Genomic DNA, 13,771 nt, shown 5'->3' on the forward strand with positions numbered 1-13,771 from the left:
TGTAAGAGTAACCACTGCTGTTCTGAGTTTAACTTTGGGGACTTAAAAGGTTTGATCACTACACTCACAGCTCAATAGGAGAGTTTCTCACATCAGAGGTGCCTTTGCCAGTCAAATGAGACAAATATCTGATTTCTCGCAGTATCACTTTTTACCTGTTGGAAAAGTTTTCCACTGTATTAAATAATTCAAACACTTACATGCATTGTTTACTGCTATAAGTATTTAATACTGAGATTTAGATCATATTGTTAAATACATGGATCTGAATCAGCTGGAAAAGCTATGTGTCTGACTTCTAAAACCTCTAGCTGCAACCCTAAATTTTAATTATTAGCCATCTAATAAAATTATTATCAGTTAAAACTAACTTGGCTCATGTTCATAGGCCAAAACTTTCAGACTCRAGTCTCCTAGCTACATTTAGGAACTCCTGAACAAAAATTCAGAATATGTCTGTGATTCATCAGTCCAGACTCTTACTAGCTTTAGGTTTACATAAGAGAAGTGTTCTGGAAGAATATACTAATTACAAATCCATCCAAGATTACTTAACAGTTTGCAGAGACTTTTCTGACAGCAGTAATTAAGTAGGATTTGGTTCTTTTCTTCTCCAGAAAAGAGATGATGTAACAGAGTAACCCAAGAGTATTAGTTTGAGAACAAAAAACCCTGTGGGTGCAAATCCCAAGTGGAACTTTCTGGTTTGGCCATCACTGGTGTGCCCTGGCCAAATCTGTACCTGTRTCACTGATGTGGGAGCAGCAATGGATGATAAATTCTGTGAAAAGGATGAAGGAATCTTCTCTGCCCACTCCATCAGGAGTGACCTGAATGTCTCCTCATACACAGCTGCTACAGTCAAACTAAAACTTGTGCTCAAAAGCTTTAGTTGAGTCCCAAGTAGCTGCTTCACCATCTTGAGCTTCCTAAAAGTTATTACTGAACTTTGAGCAGAGGAGTAACAGAACCATAAAATCCTGAAGGTTTAAACTGATCTGACCAGCACAACCAAGGCTATATTGCACAGAGGAAAAAGATCTGGTGCCATAAATTCTGAAATTTAGACCAAAATACCAAAAGAAATCCTGGAAATATGGAGAAGTAGACTCATAAAATCCTTTGTGTTTCTTTTCCCTTGAATAATTTAGTTTTGGCAAATCAGAATTTTGATTGAAAATTACTTAGCAGAAAATTCAAGATCAGCTTGTAATGTACTCTCTCTAGAGCAATCTGCAAACCAACCAATATGCCAGATCAGCTCTTGTCCCCACCAGACACTGAGAACAGCTGCTGGTTAGAATTATTTAGAGGTTAGAGGTCATTTGCATGACCTCTTGAGCCTCTAGAACACTTAGAACTAATGAGGAGAAAGAAAATATCTTACTCATTTTCCATAACAGCAACTACTGAAATTTGCTAGAGTAGTAAACCATGAGTGGAAAATTRCTATTAAGATACTTAGAACAAAGTAGTGTTTTAATTAGGTTTATTTTTAATTGCTATTTAGGATATTTTAAAGAGAATATTCATGGAGTGCTCTGAACTATCAAACCACTTTTCAGTGTATCCAAAACACCTAGAACGGCCCAGTGATTACGACACTGTGTTGTTTGCCTCAACATTGTTATTCTTAGTAACCCCATAACATTCTTACTGCATTTGCCAAGACCTTTAAGAGTTAATAGCACTGTGCAGGGCCACTTGTGTGATGTGCAAACAGGGTGAGATGCATTATGCAGGGAATTCTGTTAGCACTGGAGCTCCCACAGGATGGGAAGATGCCATCTCCACTTTAGCACAAGGTAAACACCAGGCTGGCAGCATTAGTGGGAGCTGGGATTGATCACCAGCACGGGGTTGCTGAGATATGGATTTGTATCTCAGCTTTTTATCACTGGGACTCGCAAAAGGCAGTTCCTTATTTGCACACTCGGCCTCTATTAAGTGACATTATTAGGGACTACTTTTGTTTAAGTGCCACGAAGGCTCAGCAGATTGGTGGTTTATGACATAGGAGTTGTTTGATTCTGATGGTTTACCCCTCACTTTTTSTGACTGTAAACAGGAGCTGCAGCACAGGAACATATGGCATGTAAAGAAATTAAAGCTAAAGTAAATGGCATTAAAACGMATTCAAATAGAGCAATAGGATACTCAATCTGAATTATAAACCTGGATCTGTATTAAGACTTTTTAAAACAGGAAATAAAAGCCTAAATATRAAAAATAAMCTTTCAGCTGTTCCATTTTAAAGAYCATTTCAGGGSTTTACTGTGATTAACTTCCTTATTAATCCTCATTATTTACATCCATGTAGTCAAATGAATAAAATATTTTTAATAATTGAAACTAGTTGTAAATACAACATTAGTTGTTTACCTTGTTAACTTCTGTGTTCATACCACACCTCTGATACTGAAAAAATACATTATACATTCTTAAATGTTTATTGCAGCAAATACACTTGTTTCTATTCACAAATGCCAAAAACCAAAAAAGAGCCCTGCAAAACTGCCAGCCTATGCTCATATTCCATGCCAGATATCAACACAAATGAAAATTACGTTTTTCTAACTTTGCAATACTCTAGCAGCTTATTCCAAAACCGAAATTTTATTATACTTTCCTGTAAATAGGAAGATTCCCCTCATTACTGTTCTACAAACTCCAACCTTCAGGATATGAAGCACCAGGTACCATAAAGGGTCCAAAGGATGTTTCTTACGTACTTAAATTGTGTTTTATGCTTAATTTATACCACTCAGTTTTAGATATGGCATTAATTCCATCAGTCTGTAATCCAACAACTCCAAAGAGAGTTTTCTGATACAGCTTTACACTTAGTGCACTCTGACAAAAGTAATTTTTTTCATATGATGTATTACTTCAGGTAAATATAGCATTTATATTTTAACTGCCACTGCTATAGTGCATTTCTACTCAACCAAAATACCTCTTTTCAGAACTTATTCGGCTTATGTATGTTTTTTTTTGTTTCTTTTCATTATAGCTTGGAAGGTTGGTTTGTTGTGTTTGGATTTTTTTTTTTTAATCTACAGGTATCTCCTCGGTTGTTTGCAGCAATAATTTATCTCATCTGTGTAATTTTACAGAGAGCAAATTGTAAACAGTTTTCCATTCTCCTACCCACACATAAAGGCATGCTGTGGAGTATATTCATGAATGAACCAGTACTGGAAGTAGGATCTGATTTCAGCATTCTCTTAAAGATTCAGAGTAAGAACTGTGTGTGACATTGCTTCGAAGCACAAAAATCCCTAACTTAAAATMTGTAAAATACACCAACACTACCACTGACATAGTCAATACAGACCAAGCACAATTSCTACTAACATGACTCGAAGGATTCTCCTTTGAGGGCAAAATAAAGCTTTATTTCACCCTCAGCTGCATGAAGTACATTGTATTGGCATTATTCTGACACGTTCAGGAACTCAGAAAACTGACCCATTAGCTAGCACCACCTGCACAGACTGAATCAGGGGTTAGAGCTGCCTAATTTGACAATATTGCTGGCATCTGATATTTCATATTTACTGTGAAAAGGCTGCAAACATGACAGGAACTTCCCAAACCAGGAGACAAGGCATCAAGGAATGCTGAGCAGTTCACCATAATAAAAACAAGGACTCCTCTGCCCTTACACACTTTGGAGTGACAGCGTTCAGACACCACTCAGATTTCTCATTTGAAAAAACACAGTTAGGAGCCAACTACAAAGTACAAAACTCATGACACTTTCTAAGCTTTGCTCTCCTAGAGAGTGGGACCTTTCCCTGGTGAACACATGCCCCAGGCAGAACTCCTGGCTGTTTGGAATCCTAACCCAGGCCTTCCCTCAGTTTAGACAATCTTTTTTTTTTTCAAAAACCCACCTCAGGCAAGTATCAACAACACAAACAGCCAGTTCTTACATCTGCTGCCATTATTTGCTGTGAGGAATTCTCTGTTTGAGTTAAAAGTGCATAGCACAGTGATTCATTAAAATACAAAATTTGATTAGGCAATTGCCTAAATATGAACACACATCACTTCTCCCCTCCCCAACAACAACACTGTACTTAGGAAACAATCCAGCCTCAGTTATCTGCACTTTGTGTTCATATCTCTGTTAAGAATTCACTCTTCTGTAAAGGCTCCTGAACAGATGGAAACACCTACCTCTTCAGCAAGCACTAAAGGTAGAAGGAAAACAGGCAACAAAAGCATTTCCATTTAGATCACTTCTCCTCCTAGATACAATTTATGGTATAATAATTAAAAAAGCTGTCACTTTGCTGTATTTGTACACATTAGACAGGAAATATACTCTGCATTTCCCATCCACTCTTCTCCTCACATTTTGGCTTAAAACTGGAGACAAGAAATCATGCACTAGGGCAGAAATTGCTCTGCCAAATATTCATTTGGTTACTTCAGTGTTTCCAGAAAAGCTGACATCCTGTTAAGTACAAACCTCTCCTGAACCTCRTTTTCAAGACTAAGACAAGTGAGGAACAAGATGCTCAGAGAATTCAGTTTGTGTCTTCTGTCAGTGTACACAGAATTCAGGTTTCCATCTCAGGTTGGTCTCCTCTGGGAAATTCCATCACAATTAGGAGTTCCACCAGAGCTAGATGATTTCTTCAACTTGGTAAGGAAAGGTGGATTTGTGTTCTTTGGGGTTTTTTGTAGATTTTTCCCTTTTCATTGCATCACCTGACTTTCTGACCAAGTTAGGAAAATTGCTACTTTTCTCCAGCCATACTCAGGAACATTAAAATATTGTAACACTGAAATACAAAGATACACTAAAGTATAATTTTGAAARTGGAATCTTCAAAGCTATTACAGAGTCAAATACTCSCTTCTTAATGTTTAAAATACAGGACTAGTTTTGCCTGAGTCACCAAGACCTTGAGTCTGCCATCTGTACTACACTTTTTGCACAGAATTTCAATTTTCTTCCAGGGAAGAAGGACTAAGCAAAGGGTAGAGCAAAAATATGATCTGTRTAGAGTTCCTACAAAGACAAAAGGCAGAGACTGACAGCTTGCAATACACAGTCTAGAAGTACAACCTTTTACTGTACGTATACAATAATTTATTTATGATAATTCTCAAGTATTGCAAATCCTTTACAGACTAGCTGTCTGTAAAAATAGCTACTGAAATAATCATTAATTTACATAGTAAGAAATACTCTAATACTTACATAGCTGTGACTCTTAAGGAAATCTGAAGGGTTGCTTGTGCAGACTTTATCCCCTTCCAAGCCAATTACTCTTTTACAGATATTTGATTTGGGGTCATTTGGGCTTTTCACAATTACAATATCTCCTCTGAGAGGAAAAAAAAGAAACAAAAACAAACAGAAGAACTCTAATTACAAACTATTTGGCTGAGTACACAAACATCAATGTGTATACTCCAAAAATATTCATGTCCATTAAAGACAGTCCCTTGTGCTGAAAATTCTCGTGCACAATTTTGGTTTCTTCAGTTTTACTGAGGTGTAATTTCACAGAGTTTTAAAAGTGGAGTGAATTTTTGTTATTCAGACCATTTATAAAAGATCTAAAACTACAACCTGAGGCCAGTAATACCCATAGCTTGGTTTTTGAGACCAAACTGCTTAGAAAAGAAGTTACATTCACTCAATTTAATCATTTTTGGGGGGTAAAAAAAAAGGATCTTTCTAGGTTTTGGACAAAGCTGCAAAAGTGACAACAAACTAAATCCAAACTGAATTCTGTCAAGTTGTTCATGGGGCTGTATGTGCTGACAACTTTAACTTCCTTCAGACAAAGTGAAAAATTACAATTTGGAAAAATCAGGTCTCAACAGAGGAGCGTACTTTCGAATGCAATAAAAGTGGCGGCTAAGGTTCTCCGAAAAGACAATATCACAGTTTTGAATGGTTGGTTCCATTGAAGGTCCAGAACACTGCAAATTAAAAAATAAATGAGAAAAAAATTACTATTTCAAACTACTTTTATGAAAAATAAATTTATATTCAAATGACWTGCTAATAAATTAGAAAAGGTGTGATGTAGAGAACATAAAATATGTAAAAGTGAGCTCCTCCAAGGAAACATTTGATGYCTTTAAAAGCTGAGGAGAGCCTCCAGAGCACCTCTAACTCTGTTACAGCTCCACATTTCCTTGGGAATTGCCCTGAACTGCACTAAGTGCTATTGGCCCCTGTGGATTGATTTCAGCACCCAGTCTCTAAGCAATTATTAGGAACAGTGCTCAAAGCCCTGCCAGCTCACCCCTTTGTGTAAGCCAGAAAAGCAGCTCACAGCCAAACTCCACTCCAGTATCTGTGGGTTAAGAGCCTGGGGAGGAGCAGGAGGGAACATGAAACACCCAAAAGTCTCTTCCTATTGGAGGCTCCAGTCTTTCTTAAAGGATGCACTTTCCAACATGTTTAATCAAATTTTCCCATTTACTTCAGTGATCTTCAAGCAATAAAACATCAGAAAATACAAATGCCTAAAGTATAAACAACTTTCATAAAGGCTGAACCTGCTTCCCATGAATTGTTTCATGCTTTAAAGAAAATTAAGAAATCTGAAATATTATATGGCATCATCCCATGTGACAATTGCAGTATAACAGTTTTATCTTCTTTAAAATGTCACGAAAATGAAGAGTTACCACAACAATTCCTCCCAGGTACTCGAAGGCACAGTGTGCTATGCAGCCATACTGCACAGTGTACCCCAGAAATCGGAAGGTTTTTCCTAGGACATGGCGAAGCATCCTACAGTGGTGTGTTGTTCAGCTGGTTCTGCAGTAAAACAGAAGAGTATCACTCATTTGATAACAAACAATCCAACATTTTGTATCTAACAGAGGGACAACATTAAAAAAACCCTACGGTATAATGAAACCAACAAATCATCAGATATATCTGATGAGGTGGATTTTGTTTAAACTCAAATGCCATCAAGAAGGTTTTTATTTACCACATGCCTTTCCACAAAACCACATCAAATACACTAGAATAAATTAGGATAACTCCAGAAAGGAGTTCTGGAGGTTTCCTTTGATGGCACATCCATTTCCAAAACACYTGCATATAGAAACAAGGCATCAGGTCTTTTTGTTCTCAGCTGGAGTAGAGTGGCATAAGTTCTGCAGCACATTAAACATTTTCTGACACTCTTCCCCAAATATTCGAGTCCAACTCTGATTAGGAGATCCAATTCCTGCAATRCTRATCTAATTTAAATGTTCCCTCCCCRCAATTTTTATGATAGTTAATTTTAAATGAAGGCACCTATATACATGGATTATACAGTCTGACCCTGACAAGGTAACTCCTGAGAATGGGAGGATGTTTTAAATATTAAGGTTCATCTTTAGRTATCTAATATTCATTCCACAAAATAAATACAATCCTGAAAGTTTCCASGTAGTTTTAAGTAAGAACTTCTAGTTAATAAGTGGTTGTAGCAAAAGAAAACACCGGAACAAACTAGGTTATTTAAAAAAAAAAAACAAAGCCACAAGAGAAATAATCTTAAGCATCATTAAAACAGAATTGCTTCCTCTGAGAACTTCATATCAGAAAATTTTTAAAATAATGTCATATTGTTGATCACAAAAAAGTAAACAGCTGAACAGTTTTCCCCATCACACAATTTTAAGACAAAGCACCATCAGCAGGCAACTCCACCAGATCGAGCACAAGACCATTATGGACAATAAAACAAATTATTTAAGTCACAGGCCCCTTGAAAACTTAATGGCTCTGTTGTATAAACATCCTTATCACAGAACTAATGGCCTAAAACCTGCTGTAATTACTTCCAGGTGCCACCTACCATCAAACAGGAGGCAGCTGAAAAATTTATACTGAAATTGGTTAAAAAAGGTCACAGATCCATATTTATCATAGACAACACAATTTGGTTATTTCACAAGAACTGTATAGTTTATCCCCCACAGCATATAAAATGCAAAATGTAATTACTATTATCTTCTGTTCCCTCTTCCTTCYATAGCCTCTGCTTTCATCACTTGATTTTTTTTTTGTTTGTTTGTTTATAAAATTAATCACAGCTAGCAGGGTAGAAATCACTTTGAGCCTCATGAATGACATCCAAGAGATGGGAAAGGATTAGTTCTCAGTTGCTGCCAGTTATAGCGCCAGGTGGCTTTTTCTGCAGTGAAGGTGTTACCGATAATCCCATTACATTGGTACTAAATCTTGCAGACATCAAAATTATCACCAAGGTTCCTTTTCATCCCATCCTTTCCAAATGACTGGAAGTCGCTTCACCTGAAAGAAGTCAAATCCACATGCAGCTGCTGTTTTAGCAGCCAGCGGACTCCCTGAGAATGCCAATCGTGATCCAATTTTGCTGTGCTGGTGGCCCCCTATTCCCTGTCCAATAATACATCTGTTAAAAAATCCTACAGCTACAAATCAAGTTTAATCCTACCAGGGACCTCATGTTGGTCTTGTCTTCCAAAAAGGCAGCAGGTTTTGCTGTCTATCTCTGCTAGTGTCTGGGGAATACTCTTTAAATCCCAGCTCTACTTAGAAGAATAAGCTAAGGATCACAAAACATGACCTCAAAAACCCTGATATGACTATATTCTGACCCAGAGGCATTCATTCTAGGTGAAGATTAGAACTTTGCATAATAAGATTACACAGCAAGTGAATGATATCAAGGGACTATCCATATGCAGCCGCCTGGTTTTCTATAGACAGCCTGTGCTCTGCAATATGCAGTGCAGACGAAACAGAGCTTGGGCTTTCTAGCTGAAATAAAATAGATTCACATAAATTAGTTGGCCATTTCCAGATTCCTAAATCCCCTATTACATCTTTTATTGACAGCTCCTGTGAGGATAGCACAAATGCTATTCTCTTTGTACTCTTTGCTTCTGTAACACTCACACTTTGAGGAAAATGTACATGGGTTGTCTAGAAATTAAYATCTTGTTTGCTGTAATCTTAGATTACAATTAACTGTGTACATAATAAAATTAGGAAATCTATGAGCAGATTTATCATTTCCAGAAAACCAATGGCATTGTGTAAGACAGTTTAACATATGGTGCCAAATTTTTTAATATAGGAAAATTAAAAGTTGTAGGCACTGAAAGGATGACTAAAAAAAAAAAATCACTGGACTTGATACTAGATTTTTCATTTTCATAAAAAAACTTCAGGCCACATTTGCTCTACATAATGCTTCCCAATTCTAGAATTTAACTGAATATTTAATGAGAGATTATCAGGTTTTCCTTCCATAACAGAAACTCTTCTCCTAACATTCTCCACTTCTGAACASACACCATTCTCTACAAAAGACAATCCCATAACTTTTTCCATCTCTTTCCCAGAATTACTCCGAGATTACTTAAAAAAAACCTCAAAACCCCAAACCAAAGAAAAAACTGCATGCTTACTAAACGATTTAAATATTCATGTTTGAGCTGTTCTTTATATTAAACTATCATTTTAAAACTTCTGCATGAAATTGATGTTACATGTGCTAGAAGAGCAAAGGATGTCTATCTTGTTTACTGGGATTCTTCCTGTATTAGATACACAATAAACAAAATGCTTTAAATATTCTAGTAACACTCTGAGCAAAAAAAGGAACAATTTTTAAAAGGTCTTTCTGTGGTGGGGATCAGACAGAATTTACTTTGTATTTCCAGCTGTTGCACTRCTCTAGAAGGAACACTGGAATTGGTCTGGCAAATCTGAAAAAAGCTTGGTGATATTCTGGAAGAGACCACTTTTTTTACACATTCTCTGTACCAGGCACTGCCAGTTTGTCTCCCACAAGTTAAAAAAACRGGGGAAAGGCAACAGTCACACAAGAGTGTGCTCAATATTTACATTTTCAAGTTAGTGAACTGAGGAAAATTGCAAATCAAGTGCTTATCATTGTTACTATTCTGCAAAAATGTTGACTGCTTTCCCAAATTGCTTTTTAGTTAYAAAGTTATAAATACACATATATTGATTTGAGTGCTTTTTTCAGAGCAAAATTGTATTTCATGAAAGTTTATGCAGTAAAAWTAAACAGTAATCAATATTTTGTCTCATTGCTCAAAAATATTTTATCAGTTATTTCTGAGCTGWTTTATGTGTAAAACACAAGTTCTGTAAGGTCTTCTCCACTTAAGAGATAGAAGCATAAAAAAGTTCCAAACATCAATAGATGAGTGCAATGATATTCAGTCTAASTTAATCCCCAGACATCCAAATCCATGAATAAAAATTCATCAGTTTTAAATACACTGAGCCTATTAAGCAAGAACAAAAGCATATGCACAAAAGAGCTTTTAATATATTTCAAAGCCCACAAGAGCCATGGTCTCATTAAAATTATAAATTACACAAACATGGAATAAAGATTCAAACTGCAGTGCAGCTAAGCAGATTACAGCAAACCCCGCGTTCCATATGATAACACACCATGGCCCTCCCAGATGGGGGCTTGGAACAAAAAGGCCATCACTGCAGCTAGGGAAAACCTCCTTGTGATCTCTGGTTTCTGTTCAGCAGATGACAGCCAAATAATATGTTGATTATTCTGTTTGTGCTGCTAAGCTTGTAAGATGGAATAAAAGCGATATGATCTATTGTGAACTCCATGCTAATGTGTTGCTCCCCTCATAAATAATATACTGGATTTAWTCTGAAACTATCTTTTTATCTGAGTTGCAGGTTTTAAATGCATGAACTAAAATAGAAAGCAAGCAGAAGCTATTATTTAATTTGATGGTTTAAAGTAAAAGATACGGCTGACACAATAAGAAATGTGAAAACTGACTACTTAGTGAATCAAATAAGCCGAGGTGCCTTTCTCCAATTTAGCAAATGATTCTGTGCTGAGGTGCAGAGCACTTGAGCACACTCCAGCACCACAAACTGCACCGTCACTGCTACCAAAYACAACACCAGGCAGGGGCTGTATGGCTTATTGTACCACAGACACCCACCCCAAATACCAATTTCAAACAGGATACAAGTACTTGTAGAACAGAAAAACAGAAGCAATCACTGTGTAACTCCACTAATATTATCTCCCCCTCATCTGCCTCTCAGTGACCTAATTATTTTACCATTCTGGTCATATTATTTCATGACCTGTGCTCAGCCCAGGTAAAGTTAGACAGCTTGACAGAATTATTTACACTGCACACGCAGGTTCACACGCTACTCTGTGCATGGCCAGAGTGCTGTGAAAATCCATATGAATGCAGGGATGGCTCTGCAGGATCTTGTCCTGAGCAACACCTGAGGGTTGTGCTGTTTTGTGAAGGCTCTGACCAWGATCACTGCCTGGGAAAGGCAGAAYCAGCATCACCCTGACCCGGGTCAGGAACTGCATCCCTGCTCCCAGTGCTACCCAGCTCCTCCCAACACAGCCACACTCAGCCACTGCTCTCCTGCATCTCTGTCACGCTACAGACTGAGTGCTTCATAAATCCAAGGTGGGCCATAAAAGGGGAAATTCCTGCTTGTTAAAGGACACWACACTATCTGAAGTTACTTCCACATTGGTGGTAGCTGAACAATCAAGCTAGCATTCCTGTCTGGAATATCTATAGAAGACAATAACCAGAAAACATCATTGGCCACTGGAAACCTGAGGTTCCATCTTTGTGGGTCTCACCAGGATGCATGATAAACACAAGGAAAATAATCTCTATTAAATACACCATTAAGACACTACATTAAACTCTCAATTCACTTTCAAGATTACCATTCAGCAGGTTTCAGTAATATTATATTGTACAATTCTGTAACTACAGAAACATTAAATAACTTTTAAAATAATTTCCTGTCTTCAGCACGCGCTACTTTAACTCCTAATTTGCTCCTACTTTAAAAGAGCTATTTCCACTAGACACAGGTTTAAATTTTTTCCCTGTTGCTCAGGATACCCACAAGGATGCATTTAGGTAACATCCAGAGGCTGAGTAAGATAATATCACGTTTTATATAATATCATACAACTGGCAAGTCTTAAACACTCCAACTAATTCTTTCGCTTGTCACAGACCGACTGAATAAGCAGTCTTTAAGCTTTTTCATAGGAAAAAAAAGCAGGTCTTTTGGTGTCAGAGCTTCCAGGATTAAGCATTCTTTCCAGTTGTTGGCTCATGGCCTGAAGATCCTGCACTTTCAAACTTATCCCATTCTAGCTAGTTCAAAGATCAGGAAAATGAAGCCATCTTCTTTGCAGCCATAATCCACGACCCATGCTGTTAGATACTTAAGAACATCTCAAAAGCAAACTACCTTGTTTCAGCTCCCAGCTGGAGCTCAGCAGGGCACTGGGTCATATGACTGCAAACCCGACCTAGTCAGGTGACTCRGGAGCTAATCTGATTTGGTGACTATAAAACTTTAATCAGTACAGTCTAATACCAYCACATTCCAAAAGTGATGAGCGAARCAGCCCGGCGATGTAACAGCAAACACTAATACGATTATGAATTAAAACTGCCACTAGGATGTGCTTTTCTAGTTCTCTATCCCACATAAATATCACTGAAAACYGGTCGGGCAGACACACGGATTGGTGTTTTATTCCAAAATTAGCGTTCTGTTCATTGTCACAGACAAGAGCATTCACTGAATTTTTACAAGGCACCATTAAAACCTAACAAAACCATTGATTTGCAAGCAAAGGCAATAAAACACATCGGTAACACCGTGTTGTTGAGAAACATTGATCACACACACGGTGCTGCTGGTGTTGAGCTCCTACGAGTTTACAAAAGCAATCCACCTGGTGGTAAATGGTGAGGCCATGACACTTGTGCTTCCCCTTATCAACCACAAATATCCAAAGCACACTWCAAGGGATGCTCTTTGGGGGACACCAGGGTTTCCCCCAAATCTGTGTGCTTCAGCTTTTGAAGAGAAATGTCAAATGTACTTGCAGATAAAATTCCAAGTGTAATCTTTCCCCAAATGTTCTGATTGCTCTATCACTCACCATTGTATCCCCTTAGGGAATTTTCATCCCAAATCCTCTAAATCCATCTCAGAATCTGCATTTTGCATAGACAAGTAGCTGAATTGGACCAGCAAGTTTACAAGAGGAACATAAAGAGGTTGAGYTCTTCTTGGCACAGTTAGGACTTGCAGTTAAAACTGACATCCCCATTTCACCAGGTCTACATGACAAACATGTGAGCTGCCAGGAAGGAAAGTTGGATTATTCCATAGTTTAAGACCGCCCCATAAAGACACAAATGTTTAAAACTCTCCATTCTCCAACACGCTGAGCAGGACCACTGTCCATTGCCACAGCTCAGCTGACAAGAAAACTTCCTGACCAYTGGAAACCATCTCCACATTCTTTAGTTTCTYTRCATTTCCATTCCATCTGTAGAGCAKGAAGAGTAGGACTTATCCACCTAATAATAATATGTATTTGAGTATTTTATCCTTCCGGGCTCTTTTGGAAGGGTCTGAGGGCACCSGTGCAGCGACCCTGTCCGCTCACAGCCCGCCGCACCCCGGCCCTACAGACACCACAGACACACGCGGGACATGGAGGCACCGCMCTCCCGCGCCTCCCGGGACCCATCCATGCCCGCTGCCGGGCCCTCAGCCCCAGACAAAGCTCCGGTTCTCCGGTGTCCCGGCCCATCCCTCAGCACCGACCCCGCTCTCACCTCCCGCTCGCTGCCGGGAACCTCAGCCCTTCCCCGCCCTCCGGCCCGGCACATGCCAACAACGCGMGCTCCCATTGGTCGGCTGTTATAC

The 13,771-nt window shown here is 38.4% G+C and overlaps 1 protein-coding gene across 1 annotated transcript in view; it reads right to left on the minus strand.

Moving 5' to 3' along the window:
- The window catches only part of IMMP1L (inner mitochondrial membrane peptidase subunit 1), a 22,121-nt gene extending 8,384 nt beyond the window's left edge, over positions 1-13,737 (minus strand). Inside the window, exons 1-4 of the mRNA XM_057379993.1 lie at positions 13,681-13,737; positions 6,667-6,799; positions 5,861-5,949; positions 5,219-5,345 (exon numbers count right to left, since the gene is read on the minus strand). Coding sequence (XP_057235976.1) covers positions 5,219-5,345; positions 5,861-5,949; positions 6,667-6,771 — 321 coding nt within the window. The 5' untranslated portion in view covers positions 6,772-6,799; positions 13,681-13,737. The remainder of the gene's footprint in view (positions 1-5,218; positions 5,346-5,860; positions 5,950-6,666; positions 6,800-13,680) is intronic.
- Between the last annotated feature and the right edge of the window lie 34 nt (positions 13,738-13,771).

Source organism: Malurus melanocephalus, unplaced genomic scaffold (genome assembly GCF_030028575.1).
Source record: "Malurus melanocephalus ecotype Western Australia unplaced genomic scaffold, MMel_1.1 scaffold_429, whole genome shotgun sequence".
In the NCBI taxonomy this organism is placed as follows: Eukaryota; Metazoa; Chordata; class Aves; order Passeriformes; family Maluridae; genus Malurus; species Malurus melanocephalus.